The sequence below is a fragment of the Electrona antarctica genome (genome assembly GCF_951216825.1).
Source record: "Electrona antarctica genome assembly, chromosome: 3".
Taxonomy (NCBI): domain Eukaryota; kingdom Metazoa; phylum Chordata; class Actinopteri; order Myctophiformes; family Myctophidae; genus Electrona; species Electrona antarctica.
The window spans coordinates 53,388,404-53,411,019 of NC_136808.1; the positions used below are offsets into that span (position 1 = coordinate 53,388,404).

General features: G+C 46.2%; 1 protein-coding gene across 4 annotated transcripts in view; it reads left to right on the top strand.

The window, feature by feature from the left end:
• rnf111 (ring finger protein 111) overlaps positions 1 to 22,616 on the top strand; it is a 64,210-nt gene that overhangs the window by 27,081 nt on the left and 14,513 nt on the right. For 2 of the 4 annotated variants that reach the window (XM_079497793.1, XM_079497795.1), the window contains exons 4-11: positions 5,651 to 5,805; positions 10,032 to 10,238; positions 11,540 to 11,679; positions 12,523 to 12,759; positions 15,500 to 15,773; positions 18,911 to 19,289; positions 20,438 to 20,563; positions 22,049 to 22,157. In XM_079497793.1, the coding sequence (XP_079353919.1) occupies positions 5,651 to 5,805; positions 10,032 to 10,238; positions 11,540 to 11,679; positions 12,523 to 12,759; positions 15,500 to 15,773; positions 18,911 to 19,289; positions 20,438 to 20,563; positions 22,049 to 22,157 (1,627 nt within the window). The remainder of the gene's footprint in view (positions 1 to 5,650; positions 5,806 to 10,031; positions 10,239 to 11,539; positions 11,680 to 12,522; positions 12,760 to 15,499; positions 15,774 to 18,910; positions 19,290 to 20,437; positions 20,564 to 22,048; positions 22,158 to 22,616) is intronic. The other 2 variants (XM_079497794.1, XM_079497796.1) reach the window with 2 other exon arrangements.

Genomic DNA, 22,616 nt, shown 5'->3' on the forward strand with positions numbered 1-22,616 from the left:
GGGCTGGTTTGGTGCTTCTAGAAACCCAGAGAGACGGGCTGGTTTGGTGCTTCTAGAAGCCCAGAGAGACGGGCTGGTTTGGTGCTTGCTATAGAAACCCAGAGAGACGGGCTGGTTTGGTGCAGCCCAGAGAGACGGGCTGGTTTGGTGCTTCTAGAAGCCCAGAGAGACGGGCTGGTTTGGTGCTTCTAGAAGCCCAGAGAGACGGGCTGGTTTGGTGCTTCTAGAAACCCAGAGAGACGGGCTGGTTTGGTGCTTCTAGAAGCCCAGAGAGACGGGCTGGTTTGGTGCTTGCTATAGAAACCCAGAGAGACGGGCTGGTTTGGTGCTTCTAGAAGCCCAGAGAGACGGGCTGGTTTGGTGCTTGCTATAGAAACCCAGAGAGACGGGCTGGTTTGGTGCTTCTAGAAACCCAGAGAGACGGGCTGGTTTGGTGCTTCTAGAAGCCCAGAGAGACGGGCTGGTTTGGTGCTTCTAGAAACCCAGAGAGACGGGCTGGTTTGGTGCTTCTAGAAACCCAGAGAGACGGGCTGGTTTGGTGCTTCTAGAAGCCCAGAGAGACGGGCTGGTTTGGTGCTTGCTATAGAAACCCAGAGAGACGGGCTGGTTTGGTGCTTCTAGAAACCCAGAGAGACGGGCTGGTTTGGTGCTTCTAGAAGCCCAGAGAGACGGGCTGGTTTGGTGCTTGCTATAGAAACCCAGAGAGACGGGCTGGTTTGGTGCAGCCCAGAGAGACGGGCTGGTTTGGTGCTTGCTATTCAGAAAAACAACGGGGGCCACCATAGAATGACAGCACTTTTTTGTCGCTGATGAGCTGTATTATTAAAATAATTTGTAGAACACAACACAATACAAAACAGCAAACATCACACTACATTTTCAGCACTATAAAAATAGCCCATAATGTTTTCTTTGCCCTCAACATAAATTGTAATAATTGATAAGACATATCCTTGTAGTTGACACATTTCACATAGATATGACAACTAGGACCCTGTCCTAGTTGAAATCTGACAATAACTGCTGGTCGACACATTCAAAGTACGTTTTGTTAGAATGCAAATGGAGATTTTCCTTTCTTACGGTTATCCTAATCTTTCAAATATACATTTTAACCCACTGTAACAGATCGTTTAAATGTCCCTATATAGATGATTGCCTGGCTTTTAGGCATAAATGAATTACAATGCAGTGTAAAAGTACACTTATTACATCTGCCCAAATGACAAGCAACGGTATGGAAAATAAATACAATGTATATGTGCTAGTCTATTTAAATAAAGTATTTATATGTTGATGTATTCCTTTCTAAACTTGTTTGGATTGAAATGTTGACTTTGAGCATTGCTATCCCTGCCATGTCCTCCAGTGGGAATGGGATAGGGTTAGGGTTAGCATTGCTATCCCTGCCATGTCCTCCTGTGGGAATGGGATAGGGTTAGCATTGCTATCCCTGCCATGTCCTCCTGTGGGAATGGGTTAGGGTTAGCATTGCTATCCCTGCCATGTCCTCCTGTTTGAATGGGATAGGGTTAGCATTGCTATCTCTGCCATGTCCTCCTGTTTGAATGGGTTAGGGTTAGCATTGCTATCCCTGCCATGTCCTCCTGTGGGAATGGGATAGGGTTAGGGTTAGCATTGCTATCCCTGCCATGTCCTCCAGTGGGAATGGGTTAGGGTTAGCATTGCTATCCCTGCCATGTCCTCCTGTGGGAATGGGATAGGGTTAGCATTGCTATCCCTGCCATGTCCTCCTGTGGGATAGGGATAGGGTTAGGGTTAGCATTGCTATCCCTGCCATGTCCTCCAGTGGGAATGGGATAGGGTTAGCATTGCTATCCCTGCCATGTCCTCCAGTGGGAATGGGTTAGGGTTAGCATTGCTATCCCTGTCATGTCCTCCAGTGGGAATGGGTTAGGGTTAGCATTGCTATCCCTGTCATGTCCTCCAGTGGGAACTGGGAATGGGTTAGGGTTAGCATTGCTATCCCTGTCATGTCCTCCAGTGGGAATGGGTTAGGGTTAGCATTGCTATCCCTGCCATGTCCTCCAGTGGGAATGGGATAGGGTTAGCATTGCTATCCCTGCCATGTCCTCCAGTGGGAATGGGATAGGGTTAGGGTTAGCATTGCTATCCCTGCCATGTCCTCCTGTGGGAATGGGATAGGGTTAGCATTGCTATCCCTGCCATGTCCTCCAGTGGGAATGGGATAGGGTTAGCATTGCTATCCCTGCCATGTCCTCCTGGGGGAATGGGATAGGGTTAGCATTGCTATCCCTGCCATGTCCTCCTGTGGGAATCGGATAGGGTTAGCATTGCTATCCCTGCCATGTCCTCCTGTGGGAATGGGATAGGGTTAGGGTTAGCATTGCTATCCCTGCCATGTCCTCCTGTGGGAATGGGATAGGGTTAGCATTGCTATCCCTGCCATGTCCTCCAGTGGGAATGGGATAGGGTTAGCATTGCTATCCCTGCCATGTCCTCCTGTGGGATAGGGATAGGGTTAGGGTTAGCATTGCTATCCCTGCCATGTCCTCCAGTGGGAATGGGATAGGGTTAGCATTGCTATCCCTGCCATGTCCTCCAGTGGGAATGGGTTAGGGTTAGCATTGCTATCCCTGTCATGTCCTCCAGTGGGAATGGGTTAGGGTTAGCATTGCTATCCCTGTCATGTCCTCCAGTGGGAATGGGTTAGGGTTAGCATTGCTATCCCTGTCATGTCCTCCAGTGGGAATGGGTTAGGGTTAGCATTGCTATCCCTGCCATGTCCTCCAGTGGGAATGGGATAGGGTTAGCATTGCTATCCCTGCCATGTCCTCCAGTGGGAATGGGATAGGGTTAGGGTTAGCATTGCTATCCCTGCCATGTCCTCCTGTGGGAATGGGAATGGGTTAGGGTTAGCAATGGCATTGCTATCCCTGCCATGTCCTCCAGTGGGAATGGGATAGGGTTAGCATTGCTATCCCTGCCATGTCCTCCTGGGGGAATGGGATAGGGTTAGCATTGCTATCCCTGCCATGTCCTCCTGTGGGAATCGGATAGGGTTAGCATTGCTATCCCTGCCATGTCCTCCTGTGGGAATGGGATAGGGTTAGGGTTAGCATTGCTATCCCTGCCATGTCCTCCTGTGGGAATGGGATAGGGTTAGCATTGCTATCCCTGCCATGTCCTCCAGTGGGAATGGGATAGGGTTAGCATTGCTATCCCTGCCATGTCCTCCTGTGGGAATGGGATAGGGTTAGCATTGCTATCCCTGCCATGTCCTCCAGTGGGAATGGGATAGGGTTAGCATTGCTATCCCTGCCATGTCCTCCTGTGGGAATGGGATAGGGTTAGGGTTAGGGCTATCCCTGCCATGTCCTCCAGTGGGAATGGGATATCCTCCTGGCAGCGTCTAATTCAATGGCCTCGGCTTCATATGGGCTTGAGAAGAACCACTGTATTCAATGGGAAATAAACACTACACACAGCAGCTGTGTAACAATAATTTCAGCAGCTGTGTAACAATAATTTCAGCAGCTGTGTAATGTGCAATGTCCGCAGTTCCCTTCTGGCTGGGTGACCTGTTGTTGCATCATGCCCCCCCCCCCCCACTTCTAGTCACGCTATTATCCTGTACTATCTGTAATGAAAAAATAAGAAAAAAAAGAACAAATACAATCTTTAACAACTGTATTTGTGGTAGAAAGGACTGAAAGGATGATAACATTGATTACACTTATTTTTTGTCTCTTATCCCATTTTGACCTGAGATCAGATTCTAAAAATGTCTTCTACATCCTGACAGTTTTCTGAAAAAGCTATGTTTCTATGTCAGTCGTTCTTCAATTTTTTAAAAATAGCAGACCTACAAGCTCATAGCGCGCCACCGAGTGGCGCGCTATGAGCTTGTAGATCTGCTATTTTTCAATAGCTAAAGCATAACATAATGCCAACACCAAAAGGGGTTCCCGCCCAAAATGGGTTATACAAGATCAATGGTGCACATTCAGCTTTCAGTTCCCTTTTGGCCTTGATTAACATACTGGCTTATTTGACTAAATTCATCAATATTCATTCAATACTAGCTAAATATATTTATATAACATTTGCTAGAAAATTGTGTGATATTCTCTTTGACAGTGAGCTACAATAGAACACATTAGATCTGTTGAATTAGCTGCATAGTGTATAAGCTCATCAAAATAGTTCATGACTTCCATTATGGCAGCAACCATAAGAAATCATTTTTTGAGAGAGCAAAGTCAGAACTTTACTTGACTTGCATCAATCAAATATCTTGACATATCTGATAAATGTGACCAACACATTCAGACATGAACACCATGTTTGATTGTTGAACGAGATACAGTTCAGTCTTCACCCTGCTTTCCTGTTTATGCATTCTGAAGCCTAATGTATGCACCGTCACGTGATGGTGTCGCGTGCCAAGAACGGCCAAGAATAGCAGACACACAAGCTCACAACGTGGCGTGTGCGTGTGTGTGTGTGTGTGTGTGTGTGCGTGCGTGTGTGTGTGTGTGTGTGTGTGTGTGTGTGTGTGTGTGCTGCGCCGTGAGCATATAGATCTGCTATTCTCGACACGAGACACCGTTGTGTGATGAAGTATGAATCAGGCTTTATGCTGTCGCTTGTCTGTCTGAAGCAAGGTTTGTTTGCCTCTTGTTTTCATTTAATTCCTTGTGTGGTATGCAGGGATCTTCAACAGGGCGTCCAGGACCCCTAGGGGGTATTCAGAGGTACTACATTGGGGCCGCCAAATCTTTGTGTGATGAACCCTAACCCTTTATATATACGGTATATAGATATATATATTGTTTTACATTAACCACTTGAACCCTAGAATCCCTATTCTGAGGAGAACTTCAGCCAAAAATAACAGATCTACAAGCTCATAATGACTCTCACTGCAAGGCGTATTTTCGCAAAGAGGCTTGGTGTACAGGGAACAGAGAAAAACTGAGTGAAAGGTCAAGTTTACTAAGTATTAACGGTTTAAGTGGTTAAATCATGAAAATACACTTCAACATGAATCCAACACAACACTGATGATAGTGCTATCAAACAAGTCTATGAAATCTATGAAAACCTTTTAATCTGCAACACAATACATGTACGCATAGTGGGGGTCCCTGCTTCATCTCTCAGCTAGGGGGGGGGGGGGGGGGTCCTTGGTTTGAAAAACATTGAAGACCCCTGCCTTAGTGGATTCATTCAGACAACATTCAAGAGTTGGGAATCGATGATTGCAAGATCTAATCTCATATGATACCAACTGCAGTGTGTTGGCCATAAATACAGTACATTGATAGTAGATACATGTGTTCATTTTCATATGGAATCATGGTAAACTGTTTGCTGTGAGTGTTCATGTACATGTGTTTTTTGTTTTACGTCACCGGTCAGACTCGATCTTCATCACAGAGGAATGACATGCTCGGTGCATGTTTTCCGTCTTTCTTAAAAGCTGCACAAGGGATTTCTTGGCCTTACAGGTCAGCAATATCCTGCCCTTGTGTACACTTCAAATCTAATTGGTATGAGAAACCAGTAGCGGAATAGTAACAGAACTGAAAACCTCAATGGGGCCTTTTTTATATCAAGAGTTCCCTTAATGATCTTGACTGTATGTCTGTCTGTCTGTCCACAGGTCTCGCTCAGTGGGCGGTCTGAGCAGGATCTGGACGACCAGTTGTTCCCAGAGCCGGCTCCAGGAGCCTCGCGGACGCCACCGGCTCTCCACCGTCATCCAGCCCCTGCGCCAGAGTGCCGGGGAGGTGGTAGACCTCACTGTGGATGAGGATGGTAAGAATAAGCCTTAAGCCAAGTCCCGGGGTCTAATTTATGGTTTTCAGCAGTGGTGGAAAAAGTACTCGCATTTCTTACTTGTGTAAAAGTATCAATATTGTAATGTAGAAGTACTTCGTTACTTAAGTAAAAGTCCGCTGTTCAGTTTTTACTTGAGTAAAAGTATTGTTTTCAAAAGGTACTTAAAATACCAAAACTAAAAGTACTCGTTGTGCAGAATGTCCCATTTCAAGTTTTCGAATGTATAAAAATGTATAGCAGATCTACAAGCTCACAATGTGCCGCATTGTGAGCTTGTAGATCGACTATATTCAAAGATGTTACTTAAGTACAGTACTTAAGTAAATGTACCAGCTCAGTGGCCTTGTGGTTAGGGTGTCCGCCCTGAGACTGTGAGGTCGTGGTTCGATCCCCGGCCGGGTCATACCAAACAAAGGGACCCAGTGCCTCCTTGCTTGACACTCGGCATCAAGGGTTGCATTGGGGGTAAGTCCCTGTGACATACTAGCGTCATGTCCAGGGGGTGTACGTGTACATCAAGCTGCCTCACGCTACAGAAACAGGAGATAGGCTCCTGCCCTATGGGCCTCATAGCTTGGCAAGGCTACTTCTCTTAAGTAAATGTAGTTAGTTACTTTCCACCAATGGTTGGTTTTCAGCTGCCTCGATTTCTATCCAGGGCAGTCTTTCTTTCTTTCTTCAGATAGTGGCGTTTTTCTTCTTCTTTTTCTTCTTTACTTCAGTGCTTTCTGTGAGTTTTGACCTCCTGATCAAATGCACTGTGGTTTCTGTAGCACTGCAGCAGCACTGCACTCAGTCTGAGCTTTTTGCTCCCATGATGTTTGTTGCTTTGTTGAATTTCATAGAGCAGCACATTTTTAATGTGGCTTAAAAATCCCGACAGTTTTCTGAAAACCCCATGTTTCTCCCAGAACTATCTCTATTGGGCCACGGACCCCCATCTCAAAATATGTAGTTCCAGGGACCCCCCAGAAGCCAAATTTTAGTTAAAATCACACCCGTGTGAACTGAGTGGTGCAAATCCCCCCCCCCCCCTCTCTCTCATTAGCAGGCAACAGTGCAGCACTATCTCTCTCTCTCTGTTTCTGGCAAAGCAAAGCAAAGTTACTATATTTACCCAGGGTAACTGGACTAAGCATCAGATACTTGTTTACAGCCAGGCCCTGCTCATAGAACATTTCATGGTAGTGGTTCAATGCCTTGCTCAAGGGCACAACAGCGCCACTTTTGGTACTCATTGGTACTGGTGCTCATAGTCACACACAAACACACAAACATGAACACACTGTTGAACACACGGTTGACACGGACATTGCTGTTCCTTGGAGAGGTTGCACCAAACCCCATGTTTCTGAAAACCCCATGTTTCTGTGTCAGTGGTGCTCAACCTTTTTCATGTCAAGGACCCCCAGAATTATCTCTATTGGGCCACGGACCCCCATCTCAAAATGTGTAGTTCCAGGGACCTCCCCAGAAGCCAAATTTTAGTTAAAAATGTTCACTCTGATATTCAAAGATTTGCGCCACATTTTCACGACTTTTCAAAAATAGCAGACCTACAAGCTATGAGCTTGTAGATCTGCTATTTTTCAATAGCTAAAGTATAACACAATGCTTTAAAACACCAAAAGGGGTTCCCGCCCAAAATGTGTTAATTAAATGCATGTGATACAGAATTACAGATATCCTATCAGTCCATTAAAGACACTGAATACAGAAAAAACCCACAATATATTACATATTTCTTCTGTTATTTTAGATGTTTAACTGTTCATTTGACAAGAAGAATACAGCACGGTGAGAAAGCCATAATCTTTTTTCCAGCAGCTCATCACCTTTTACACTGAAATATTATGTTATGAGACTATGAGAAATACAAAATAAATATTTAGATTTCATATGCTGAAATATTTCAGTGGATTACATGTATTGCAGCCCTGATGCCTTTTGAGTGTGTTAGAGTTGGGCTCCAGGCGTTTCCATTTCTCTGTGTGCATTTGATATTCTGAGAGAGACACATTCCGTCCACTTGGGGCAGTATTATACAGTACATACTAGGGATCAAAACTACTGTATGTCTGCAGTAGTACACAGTACAATCCGGGCTTTTAACTCTGTAAACTGTCAAATGTATTCACCATGCACTGACGACTGAGTTTTAACCCATTCTGGGCGGGAACCTCTTTTGGTGTTTTAACTAACTTTTCAAACACAGTTCTTATATGAGGAGATCTAAAATCCTTAATAATAGAGAAAATATATCAGAAATTAATACTGAAACCAGATATAATCATTAAGGAAAGTTTATGCATGCAAGTTTATGCATGCACAACTCTGAATTTCCATTTTCAGCCATTCAAAACTTTAAAAAAAAAAAAATTTGGGGGACCCCCAAAATAATTAGGCGATATGATTATGATTATTTTGGGGGGTCGTGGCCTAAAAAGGTTGAGAACCCACTGCTGTACTCAACCAAGTTTCATTTGTTGTAGCACTATTTCACACACCGTACAACATTCCTGATTCCATCCAAACAAAGTGTTTATGGGACTGTCAGCTCCAGCCTATGACTGATGGCAGAATAGCAGTGCAGTGAGAGATATTAGAGCATATTTGCATTTCTTTGGAGAAATTAATTTGATTCTGAAAGGCAGATGGATGAACACACGCTGGAATACTAATGAGTTCTGCGCCCGTCTGTCCCTGGCTGTCAGCACGCTGCACTGCAGCCACTATCCAAGCTGCACCCCAGCTAGCCTGGCTAATAAACCAGACTCAAATCACACTGTCGTGTGGTATTTGAGTCTGGAGATGCTGTGTATGGATCTTGTTTCCCGGGGGGCGGGTTCAAACATTTTCTCTTTGACGCAATTGGTCAGAGCTACTGTCAGTCAAAGGTCTCAAGCATTGAACGTCACTGTACCAAAGCCCGCCCATATTGCATACTGTGTCCCGATTGGCCACACCAGTTCTCTGGTGTAGGAAATGGCCGTACAATTGTAGCCTGGCTAATAAGCCAGACTAATATCACACAACACTGTCGCGGTATATCAGTCTGGGCTGGCTCCACTTGGATTTCATTTCCCGGGGAACATTTTCTCTTTGACGCAATTGGTCAGAGCTACTGTCAGTCAAAAGTCTCAAGCATTGAACGTCACTGTACCAAAGCCCGCCTATATTGCATACCGTGTCCCGATTGGTCCGACCTGTTCTCTGCTGTAGGAAAGAGGTGTGCTACTGAGCCTCGCCAGACCGTAATCCGCTGGTAGGCAACTTTTTTTTGCCAACGGCTGATTCGGTCTGGTTTATTAACCAGGCTAGTACAATTGAGCCTCTCCAGACCGTAATCCGCCGGCAGGCAATTTTTATTTTGCCAACGGCTGATTCCGTCTGGCCTATTAGCCAGGCTACACTCCAGCATGGACGTGCCACCCCGTTCATACTACAATTATTCTTCGCCATGAAATGTGTCCAGTTACGTGTGTGTGTGTGTGTGTGTGTGTGTGTGTGTGTGTGTGTGTGTGTGTGCCTTAGGCCACATTTTGGGGCAAACTTTGAACATCAAATCAGTTAAATTGGGATGCATACATTGGTGGGTTAAAGTAAGAGGTGTGTGTGTGTGACTGTGTGACTGTGTGTGTGCAGAATCTAGCAATTATCTACTTTGAAATTAACATACTGATGGTCTGTCAGATTTACCCAGGAATATAAGGAATATAAAAGGAATATAAAACTGAAATACTAAAGCAACTTCTTGCTGTAATAATATATTTTTTTTAAAAGTGTAATGACGACAACCGTGAGCACTCATCCAAACCTTTAGAGCACTCAGACATTGTGCACAAATACTTTTTACCACCTTGATTTTTTTTCACATTATTTTCGTAGTGATTATTCTATTCGTTTTTCGATTAATGAAATAATCAAAAGCAATTTCTTTTCTTTTTAAAATCGTCATTTTTAACCCATAATGGACGGGAACCCCTTTTGGTGTTTTGACTAAGCATTATGTTCTACTTTAGCTATTGAAGCCACTCAGCTTGTAGGTCTGCTATTTTTGAAAAATCGTGAAAATGCGGCATACATCTTTGAATATATATATATTCTTTCAGAGCCAACGTTTTTTTTATTTCGACGTCGGGCCTAAATGGGTTAAAATCCATGTTGTATGGAGTCTTGACTTCTTCTCCCCTCTCCACCAGACCTCTCCGTTGTGCCAACCACCTCTGGCGGCGTCCACCACCATGCTCAGACCGTCAGGTCGTCGTCGTCATCCTCGTCCCATCATGCCTCTACCTCAGAGCTCAACGACGCCGCGGGCCCTTCCACTAGCTGCTCAGGCTCCGCCCCTGACAGCACGCATCATCACGCTCATGGGTCTAACGGCTCCGCCCGCACAGCCACTGATGGTAAGACCGAAAGCAGGCCGCGGTGCCGTGGCTTATCTCAGTGGAACTCCAATCATTTCCATGTCGAGGACCACCAAATGGATATGCAATTTGGCCACGGACCCCCCCCCCCCTAGCCTGGTAGAACCACACAGTCAGGTTACCCCCACCCCCCATCTGTAAGGAATTTGTGCCTTGGGACCCCCCATAAGAGAAGATTTGTGTTTTTAAACATTTCTAAATTATTCAAACTGCTTGCAAGATGCAAATTATCAAATTAAATTATAAAATGATCTGAAGTATAAAATGTTTAAAGTGGTTAAACTGATAATGATTAACTAATTAACTCATTTATCTGGGGACCCCCTGTGACCCCCCTCAAGAACCCTTGGACCCCACCTTGAGAAGCATTGGGTTATCTGATGTCTTTTCACTGCCTCAGTAGTGGACTGGACTTTCAGTTGTAAATAACTGAAATGTTGCTATCCTTTCATTGTATTTAATGTGCACCAACCTCAGACACATTCCTTGTACTGTATATTGTCTGTCGGGTGGAAACCATTATGTCCAAAACTGTTACTTTTCAGGACTGAAATTCAAATGTAGCAGATCTACAAGATCAGAACGCATTGCTTCGCGCCGTGTTTTGATATGCAAAAATATCCTTGCGATTTGTCATATTTTAACCCATTTTGGGGCGGGAACCCCTTTTGGTGTTTTAAACATTATTATGTTATAATTTAGCTATTGAAAAATAGCAGACCTACAAGCTCATAGCGCGCCACCGAGTGGCACGCTACGAGCTTGTAGGTCTGCTATATTTTTTATATATTCTTTCAGAGCGAACATTTTCAACTCAAATCGTTGCTTCTGGGGGGAGGTCCCTGGAACAACATATTTTCAGATAGTGGTCGGCAGCCAATTACATATGATATTGGGGGTCCTTGAAATGAAATGGTTTGAGCACCACTGACATAGAAACATGGGTTTTTCCAGAAAAACTGTCATGGTTTAGAAGACATTTGTAGAATCGAACTTAGGTCTAAATGGGTTAACCCATTTAGGGGCAGGAACCCCTTTTGGTGTTAGCATTGTGTTATGCTTTAGCTATTTAAAAATAGCAGATCTACAAGCTCATAGCGCGCCACCGAGTGGCGCGCTATGAGCTTGTAGGTCTGCTATTTTTGAAAAATCGAAGAACCACTGACGGAGAAACGTAGCTTTTTCAGAAAACTGTCAGGATGTAGAAGACATTTTTAGAATCTGATCTCAGGTCAGAATGGGTTAATGCCAACTTGCTAATGTTCCATCTCATTCACCAGATGATAGCAGGCGTGCAGCTGCAGGGAGCGGTGGCACGGCCATGCCCAGACTGCCCTCCTGCTGCCAGCAGCACTCTCCATGCGGAGGCCCCTCGCCCGCTCACCTCTCCCTGAGCCACTCACACTCCAGCTGCTTGCAGGTAATGGCTGCAACTATCCAATTACTCTGTCCATTCTTTTTTTCCCATCTACCGGTATATTGGGCGGCTGTGGCTCAGGAGGTAGAGCAGGTCGTCCAATGATCCCTGGGTCGGCGGTTCGAATCCCGGCTCCTCCTGTCCACATGTCGAAGTGTCCTTGGGCAAGACACTGAAGTTGACTGAACCCTACATTGCCTCCAATGAGTCGGTCGGTGTGAGCTCGCCACCATTGGTGTGTGAATGTGAGAAGTGAGGACGCTGGCGTCGACTGTTCGCCGCTTCACCTCCCAATGTATGAATGAATGAACCATTGTAAAAATCTTTGAGCACTTGGAAAAGCGCTATAAAAATGCAATTCATTATATCTATAATTGCACCACGTGTGTATGTATGTCTGTAATCAACGTAACTCGAGAACCGTTCGCCCAAACCGACTTCAAATTGTGACACACACGCGTTCCACACCACCACAGAGACTGCAGTGCCCGGCCTTGAGTCGGTGGCACAAACCAGCCTCTGCCTGGGGCGGGCTCTGGTCCAGAACCAGCACAAATGCCTCTGCCCAGGCTCTGGACAAGGGCCCCTGCCCAGGCTCTGGACAAGGGCCCAAATTAGCCAATTGATCACACCTGATCACTCCTAGATCTCTATATATGGAGCTGGCCTGTTCTGACATCACAATGATGTTCTGACATCTGCATGGACTCCATATTTGGGCATGCCTGACAAAGAACTCTGTATATGGGCATAAAAGGGACACAGATATAAATTAGTCTTCATGAAAATCAATTGTCGATATATATAATTTTCGTTTGATTAAACGTGGCATCGCTAACTTGGCAGGCGTCATCCTCCCAGCAGACCGGCGGCTCCCAGCACAGCCACGGCCACAGTCACGGCAGCGCTCACCACTTCCTCCACCACCTCCACCACCCGACCCCACAGCCCGCGGGCTCCGCCATCCCCTTCCCAGAGCCCAGCTGCCCCGTGGTGGAGCGGCCCACCGCTCTGCCCGCTGCCGGGGTCAGCAGCAGCAGCAACGCTGGCAACAGCGGCAGCACGGCCCAGTACCACGACCAGGTATTACATTATATGTCCACACTACCTCGGCTGTAGCCGTCGATTGTGTTCTTAAAGATAGGGTGCCAAGTGCTGTCGCCTCACAGCTAGAAGGTCCTGGGTTCGATTCCCGCTCGGGACGTTGTGGGTGCTGGCGGCGTGTTTCCTCCTCCGCGTCATCAGTGCCCATACCCGAGGCGGGGTTGGCGAAAGGGCCTTTCTGTGTGGAGTTTGCATGTTCTCCCCGTGTCCCCTAGGGTAGGTACCCTCACAAAAAACATGCAGTAATCCTGGTCTCTAAACTGCCTCCCCCTGGCCAGCCGGGGCGCCTGATGAAGGGGAAAGGAACTGGTTGGAATAACGTGTTCCTTCCATGCGCTACGTCCAACCAGGGAAACTCCCCCCTGTCAGGTGTAAAGGAGCAACTTGGACACTCAGGCATGAAGGAAGCATGAGTTCAAGTCCGTTGCTCTCCCCATGTCCCCCATATATGGGGACTAGGTTGGCGGAGGGTGTGTAGAGCCCAGGATCACATTAGATAATTGACACAGGGGTGAAAAATCGTGGGATAAAAATTATATATATAAAAAAAAAAGATAGGGTGCCATGGTTTTGTTGCTTTCTTTCTGTTTTGTATGTGCCTATGGAGTTAACATTACAATTGAAAGCATGGAATCATAGCAAAATAATGATGTATTGGTTAATTAGAGTGAATACAGTTCTACAGCTTATAGAACTGAAGTCAAGTTAAAACTCTTAAAGAGTAACTCTCTCATTCAGAGAGAGTACTACAGACACCTATGCCATCATGCATAGCGGGGGTTGCATTTCCTTAGGTGTCTTTCACACCTCTGAGTGTGACTAGTCTTTGTTTGATGATCTCTGACTGGGACCAGAAAGAAAACAACTAGCATAAACACAACAGTTTTTACAAAATCTCATTGCTTATACATCTTTCTTTGAGATTTTCATTAGACAATTAAAAATCCGACCTTTTCTACCCGATTCCGATCTTTTGAAAATCATGTGATCGGAGCCAATATCTGATCTCCTGATCCGATCGGGACAACCCTAAAATTAAGCTAAGAACACATCACGGCACCCTGTCTTTAACCATTTGTCTTAATTATTCATTTGTTTTTTGTTTTTATGTTTTAGCCAATTATTATTTAGTTGTTATGCCAATTGATTCCTTTCTGTGTTGTCACTGCCATCTCTGTGTACAACTCAAGCACACATTCTCATTCAGACTGGTTTGTGTCAAAGTATTTGTTTTCTACACATCAGCAAGGAGACTAGCAGTGCTATATCCTATACACTGCCATATTGTAGGTGATTTAAAGGCTTAGAACAAACCTCCAACGGGCTTATATTGGCAAATCGCTAATATTTTAACATAAAGCTTTCAAAGGATATTGTTAGAAGCCTTCCCGAAGCTAAATGTGTCTCTGAATAATTCAAATTGGGCTAATTGTTCAGGGCAGGATTATGTTATTTACCATCAAAGCCTGACGGTGAACCAGGCTTGTTAAAAAGTGTTTAGTTTGGGGTTCTTGGGTTCTCTATCTGAGGTTCTGGTTAGCGGCATTCTGAGCCTCCTCTGACCCTTCGGTCTTCATCTCAGTGTGCTGGATCCTCAATAATTGATGGCATCCAAAATGTGGTTTTCATGTTGGATTCATTGAGTTGAAATTCGTCTGACTTTGATCAGGGGTGACCCTCAACCTTAGTATGCCTCAGTAGGTAGACTGCCCGAATGAGCGAAAGAGATCATGTTTTATGCCAGTATGAGTTCTAGTCATCGCTGCCAGGAGATCATGCATTCACCAGTGTGTGTGCTGTGTATGTGTCCGAAGCTAATCTTGCATACTTCGCCGATCAGTGTCATATTCTGTGTGATCGCTGACATCAGTTTGATCAGGGTTTTTTTTCATAATTGAGGCACAATCGTAGCTCCAGGCTATGGGATAAGCGTCCGGATACTAACTATTAGTTTCATTGTTCAATGGTGGTATGCAAAATTACAAGGTCACAACGTGTCGCGTCCCGACACATTGTGAATTGTGAGCTTGTAGATCGGCTATTTTAGCTTTTTAATTTGATATTGGTATTGATATATGGTATTGATTTAAGTCCTATCACCAAGTCCTACTGTCTATAATCTATATACCTTTATAATTCTTTATTATTCACATTGTTGTGGTTACAGACAACATTTGGCAGCATGCTGTTCTTGTTGAACTCTGAAAACTGGTCTGTTTTGACTAAGAATAGAGGTTTTAAGTGGTTAATGTGTCATCTGAGCAGTGGTGAAGGGATGCACACTGAGATTAGACACACCAACAGTCCGACATGCAGAAACAATGGTCGGACCATTCGAACTGCGCTGCTCCCGTGCTTGTGGTTATGTTTAGGTTAGGGTTAGAGATAGGTTGTCGATGTCGGACTAATGCCTAATTACAATTTTGAGATATTTGTACTTGAGTATTTCCAGCAAGCGGAATGCCTCTATCGTGGTGGTTTTCAACCCTTTTCATATCAAGGTCCATTATTTACTTTTTTGGTTTCATTTTACGCTCTCAGGAGTTAAAGATCTATAAGGGTCCATTTGGATACCAACTCTTCATTTAGCTGGGGACCACCTGGGTTGGAACCCCCCTCAAGGACCACTGGTGGTCCCCGGACCACTGGTTGAATGAAAACCACTGCTCTATCCCATCTCACTCACGGCCCTCCTCATCCTGTGTGCTCCTCTCTACAGCAGACCCTGCCAGTGGACCTGAGCAACAGCAGCGTACGGGGCGGCGGGGGCGGCGGTGCCGGTGGCTTCCACACCAGCACGTCGGCCTTCGACCCGTGCTGCCCCGGCTCCACCGCCCGGCCTCCTCCCACCTACGTGTCCCAGCAGCAGCAGCAGGCCGCGCCCGGGACCAGCCAGCCCGCCGTGGTGGTGGACTCCTTCAGCTCGGCCATGGTGGCTCAGCCCCAGCCGCAGCCGCAGCTGTCCTCCTGTAGACATTACATGCACCCCTCATGTGAGTACGCTGAACCCTCCTATAGGCCTCCTCCTCCTGTGAGTACGCTGAACCCTCGTATAGGCCTCATGTGAGTACGCTAAACCCTCGTATAGGCCTCCTCCTGTGAGTACGCTAAACCCTCGTATAGGCCTCCTCCTCCTGTGAGTACGCTAAACCCTCATATAGGCCTCCTCCTGTGAGTACGCTGAACCCTCGTATAGGCCTCCTCCTCCTGTGAGTACGCTAAACCCTCGTATAGGCCTCCTCCTCCTGTGAGTACGCTAAACCCTCGTATAGGCCTCCTCCTGTGAGTACGCTAAACCCTCGTATAGGCCTCCTCCTGTGAGTACGCTAAACCCTCGTATAGGCCTCCTCCTCCTGTGAGTACGCTAAACCCTCGTATAGGCCTCCTCCTCCTGTGAGTACGCTAAACCCTCGTATAGGCCTCCTCCTCCTGTGAGTACGCTAAACCCTCCTATAGGCCTCCTCCTCATGTGAGTACGCTAAACCCTCGTATAGGCCTCCTGTGAGTACGCTAAACCCTCGTATAGGCCTCCTCCTCCTGTGAGTACGCTAAACCCTCGTATAGGCCTCCTCCTCCTGTGAGTACGCTAAACCCTCGTATAGGCCTCCTCCTCCTGTGAGTACGCTAAACCCTCGTATAGGCCTCCTCCTCCTGTGAGTACGCTAAACCCTCGTATAGGCCTCCTCCTCCTGTGAGTACGCTAAACCCTCGTATAGGCCTCCTCCTCCTGTGAGTACGCTAAACCCTCGTATAGGCCTCCTCCTCCTGTGAGTACGCTAAACCCTCGTATAGGCCTCCTCCTGTGAGTACGCTAAACCCTCGTATAGGCCTCCTCCTCCTGTGAGTACGCTAAACCCTCGTATAGGCCTCCTCCTGTGAGTACGCTAAACCCTCGTATAGGCCTCCTCCTCCTGTGAGTACGCTAAACCCTCGTATAGGCCTCCTCCTGTGAGTACGCTAAACCCTCCTATAGGCCTCCTCCTCATGTGAGTACGCTAAACCCTCGTATAGGCCTCCTCCTCCTGTGAGTACGCTAAACCCTCGTATTGGCCTCCTCCTCCTGTGAGTATGCTAAACCCTCGTATAGGCCTCCTCCTCCTGTGAGTATGCTAAACCCTTGTATAGGCCTCCTCCTGTGAGTACGCTAAACCCTTGTATAGGCCTCCTCCTGTGAGTACGTTAAACCCTCGTATAGGCCTCCTCCTCCTGTGAGTACGCTAAACCCTCGTATAGGCCTCCTCCTCCTGTGAGTACGCTAAACCCTCGTATAGGCCTCCTCCTCCTGTGAGTACGCTAAACCCTCGTATAGGCCTCCTCCTCCTGTCACATTTATAACATTACACCAGTGGTTTTCAACCCTTTTCATACCAAGGTCCATTAATTATTTGGCATTTGAGCCGCGGACCACCATTTGATGAGATTTTGCCTCTCGGACCCAAAACTACAGAATATTTTGTTTGTTGGATAAGATTTTGGGGGTGCATACTTAGTTTAGACTAGTCATTGGTTAGATTACAGGCAAACATTGACCAAAATAACAATTCTTCTACGTTCTCTTATCAGACTTGTTGTAAATTAAGTGGTGCAGATGTTTAACAATAATTTAACTCTTTAAAGAGTTAAAGATCTATAAGGGGTCATTTGGTTACTAACTCTCCTCCATTTTGCTGGGGACCACCTGGACCACCCCTCAAGGACCACTGGTGGTCCCCGGACCACTGGTTGAAAACCACTGCATTACACTGTTGTTGTCGGGCAGAAACCTTCTTATTTTAGCGTTCTTGTATGTTTTTTTTTTCTCTTTGTAAATTAACGCCCTACTTCAAACGTTGCAGATCTACAAGCTTGAGTTTGTAGATCTGCTACTTTTGAATTTGAATCGTGAAAAGTAAGTTTTTGGACATAATGAGGTTTACACCTGACAGACGACATATACGATAAAAGTGAATGATTTCACAAACTTTTTTTTTCTGGGCCTAGAAATATCTAACATTATTTTTTATTTTTTTTATTATTTTTTTGACGAAACAAAAAAACCAAAAAGTATTTGTTTGCAGAGCCTGTCTTCAAATGATTTATACAAGTGCAACCCGTGCTTTGCAAAATTATGCAGACCACTGCACTCCTGAAACCTAGTGCTAATAGTAATTAAGAGAGCCTGATGTTTAATGTGCCAAGTGCTGTGGGATCGGTACAACGGTGGAGCAGCTAATTGCTCATTGTCCTCAGAATAGTGGTGTTTGGAGTGGTGTGAAGCAGTGTGTACCGAGGGGTTCTGGTGGGCCTGTTCATGTTGGTAAGAGCAGTTGACGACAAAGTAAACTGGGGAGGGCAATGAAGGACCGGAAAGTCTGCGGTGTTGTGAAATCCATGATCTCGACCGCAGTCGAAAAATGATGATGATGACTGCAAATACTCAAGGATTCAAATTACTAAGTACATTTTCATGGATTCAAGTTCTCAGTCGCCATGACTGATTTCGGTCTTTTGGATTCTATGGAAGCATGTTGCGCAAAATAACCCCTACAAGGTTAGCGAAAATAACCTACAAGCTCCCAATTCGTCTGCAACGTATTGAGAGCTGGTAGATAAGCTATTTTTGGTCATTATTTTACGATTAGAGCAATATGTTCTCAGATATTTCGTATAATAGTCAGACACTAAATCCGTAATTTGGGGATTTAGCATTGCATAAGAGGCAATCCCCCGTAATAATTGCTATCTTGCACCCCAGCCTAAATCCCTAAAACACCTCCGCCAACCATTACATTATGCATAGGTGTGATTTGAGAGTTACAATAATGAAACCAATCAACGTGCCACATGCCTTTTTAAGAGTAGACTGTGCAATCCATTATGCATTAGCCATTAATATTATCCCCAGTACAATGTTGCCTTACACTATGGCCCATGGTAGAGCCACGCACCACTGCCTTGGAATAAATGTATATGATACAGAGGGTTGTTTTGTTTTGTTTTAGCGTAAAAAAAACCATACAGCACACAATACATACCATACTCGCAACAAGTACAGTGAGATGGACCTGGTCTTGATTCTCTATTGTTGTCTTGGATGGAATGCTGCCGGAGACCAACCAACCTCTTCCATGTTTCCTCTTTCCTCTCTCAGACGGGCACCTAGCGCGCTCGCTGCACCATCAGCCCTCCTCCACCTGTCCCCACTCCCACGGAAACCCTCCGCCCCAGCCGCCGCCCCAGCCCCCTACGCAGAGCGACTACGTCATCCCCCACCCCGTGCACCCCTTCCACACGCCCCTGCCCTCCCACCCCGGGGCGGGTCACGCCGTGCCCCCGGCCCCTCCCCCCGGGCCTCTGCCCGCCCATCACCTGTCGGGCGCCAGCGCCCCGCTGACGCAGCACCTTCCCGCAGACCACCAGACGCTGCCGCATCACATGCCGGCCCTGGGGGCATCGGTGCAGCGGCTCCATCAGCACGAGATGCTGCAGAGGATGGAGGTGCAGAGGCGCAGGATGATGCAGCACCCCACGTGAGTACTGACATCACATGGCCCCACCCCCACCGGGGTCAGGCCTCACACTGAGTACTGACATGACATGACATGACCCCACCGGGGTCAGGCCTCACACTGAGTACTGACATGACATGGCCCCACCCCCACCGGGGTCAGGCCTCACACTGAGTACTGACATGACATGACCCCACCCCCACCGGGGTCAGGCCTCACACTGAGTACTGACATGACATGGCCCCACCCCCACCGGGGTCAGGCCTCACACTGAGTACTGACATGACATGGCCCCACCCCCACCGGGGTCAGGCCTCACACTGAGTACTGACATGACAGACATGGCCCCCCCGGGGTCAGGCCTCACACTGAGTACTGACATGACAGACATGGCCCCCCCGGGTTCAGGCCTCACACTGAGTACTGACATGACATGGACATGGCCCCACCGGGGTCAGGCCTCACACTGAGTACTGACATGACATGGCCCCACCCCCACCGGGGTCAGGCCTCACACTGAGTACTGACATGACATGGACATGGCCCCACCGGGGTCAGGCCTCACACTGGGTACTGACATGGCATGGACATGGCCCCACCGGGGTCAGGCCCCACCGGGTTCAGGCCCCACCGGGTTCAGGCCTCACACTGGGTTCATTTTGAACCATAGTTATTATAGTTTTAGATTTTTCATAAATGTAAATGTTTTGACTTCATTGTTGTTGTTGTTGTTATTATTTTTAGGCTTTGCAGTACGTTTTTTTTTTGTTGACAATGTTTGACAACAGGGCTCCTGCTGCACTAAATGACTGCATCAAAATATTGACAAAGACTAAAACTAAGGACGTTTTACAATTTTATATATACTTTTTTGTAAACCCTATTTTTTTTTGGCCAGGTGCTTGAAAAGCGCCTGGACTACATTTGCTACTTCTCTACTTTTTCATGATTGGCTCCCTCGTCTAGGCTGCCTTTAAGCCAATGGGAGACTTACCCATAAAACCCATAGTCTAAACGGCATAAAAATCCATACTCTGCACTTATGACTGAGTCATTCTTGTTTTTTTGTTTTCTTTTTTGATTAACCAACAGTAAAATCTAAAACGACGTGGATGCTTTTCCAGTGTTTAACAGGTTAACTGTGTGTTGCCCTGCCCTCTCCATTGCAGACGAGCTCATGAGCGCCCCCCTCCACACCCCCACAGAATGCACCCCAACTATGGCCACGGACACCACATCCACGTGCCTCAGACCATGTCGTCCCACCCTCGGCAGCCTGAGCAGAGGACAGCCTGGTCAGTACTACCACTACCACTACCACTACCACTACCACTACCTACCTACCACTACCACTACCTACCACTACCACTACCTACCTACACTACACTACCACTACCACTACCACTACCTCAGACCATTTCGTCCCACCCGCGGCAGCCTGAGCAGAGGACAGCCTGGTCAGTACTACCACTCACAACCTAACCCTAACCCTAACCCTCGGCAGCCTGAGCAGAGGACAGCCTGGTCAGTACTACCACTCACAACCTGGCCTCATCCCTAGTCTGGGCATGTCATTATCCTACTGTAAAAGGCCCTCGGCAGCCTGAGCAGAGGACAGCCTGGTCAGTACTACCACTACCACTCACAACCTGGCCTCATCCCTAGTCTGGGCATGTCATTATCCTACTGTAAAAGGCCCTCGGCAGCCTGAGCAGAGGACAGCCTGGTCAGTACTACCACTACCACTCACAACCTGGCCTCCTCCCTAGTCTGGGCATGTCATTCAGTGTTGTTTTTGGCAGCAAATTTCTATTTTAGTTTAGTCATAGTCTTTGGACTGAAACTTCATTTAGTTTTAGTCACATTTTAGTCACCTGGAATGTCTTAGTGTTAGTCTAGTTTTAGTCGACTAAATGTCATAAGATTTTAGTCGACTAAATCTACAGTTGATTTAGTCGACTAAAATGTATTTTGGCGGGCCTTGATGCCGTCGTAATGAGTGTTTTTACACTTGCTGAAAATAGCAGATCTACAAGCTCACAACGCGTCGTGACGCGTTGTGAGCTTGTAGATCTGCTATTTTCAGCATGCAACCAAGTGTAAAATGACTTCTACTGGATGTCTTGTCTAATAGTCCCTTCCTAAACATTTTAGTCTAGTTTTTATTTGTCGACGAAATTGTCAGTATATTTAGTCTTAATTTTAGTCATCGTAGCTTAGTTTTCATTTAGTTTCCATTCGTTTTTGTCAGTGAAAAAAAGGTAGTCGACGAGCATTTTTCGTCTTAGTTTTAGTCGACGAAAACAACACTGTCATTATCCTACTGTAAAAGTGTGAACTATGAACTATTTCTGCTTGAATTACCGGTAACTGCCCCTAGTTCTACATAACCGTGGTACATGTAAGCATGCTGTTCCTGTGACGACTGGCATGTCTGTGCTTTTCCGAAAAAAATGTATGTTTCTATGTCAGTGGTTCTCAAACCTTATCATGTCAAGGACCCCCACAATTATACGTATTTGACCGCCGAAACACATCTCAAAATATTTTGTTCCAGGGGAACCTCCCAGAAGCAAAGATTTGAGCTAAAACGTTAGCTGTGTGCAAGAATGTGTATTGAAAGATTTGCACACGTTTTTCAAGATTTTTCAAGAATGGCAGATCTACAAGCTCTACAAGCTATTTTTCAATAGCTAAAGTTTAAAAATAATGGTTGAAGTGGTTAAAAGCTAAGGTGACACAGATGCGTTCCAGGTCTTAATGTGTGTTTTCTTCAACAGGGAGCTGGGCATCGACGCTGTGGCCCCGTACCCTTCAGGGCACCTGCACCCCCACCTGCCCCACTACCATCCTCCCCCACGACTGCACCACTTCCCCATCCCCTTCATGGTGAGACCAGTTCACAGAGCACACATGCATATAATACGAGTGTGTTCAAACTAGCAATATGTTCTGAAGCATCTTCCTTAAAATCTATAATAGTCTCGTTTGGATTCTAATATTAAAGCAAAGGTTAAAGCCTCAATCTGTAATTTCTTTCACCTGGTGGCAGGAGGGACAATATTATTAAAACATCATCATTTTACATATTGCGTTGATTGTTTAGGAATCAGCGCGAGTGTGTGGGGCGGCACCTTTCATGCTGCCTCACAAATCGCACATTTAGGACTGGGTCATGCAAACATTTTCAGTCGTGAGATTTTATTTCGCTTTAATACATGCATATATTAGCATAAATGAGAAAGTAAACAGTTTTTATTTGAAGTATGGCATAGATTTATTATGATAGTCTCCTATTTATACCATGGCTTATTTCAAGGATGGCTTGGTGAGCTGTATGAATAATGC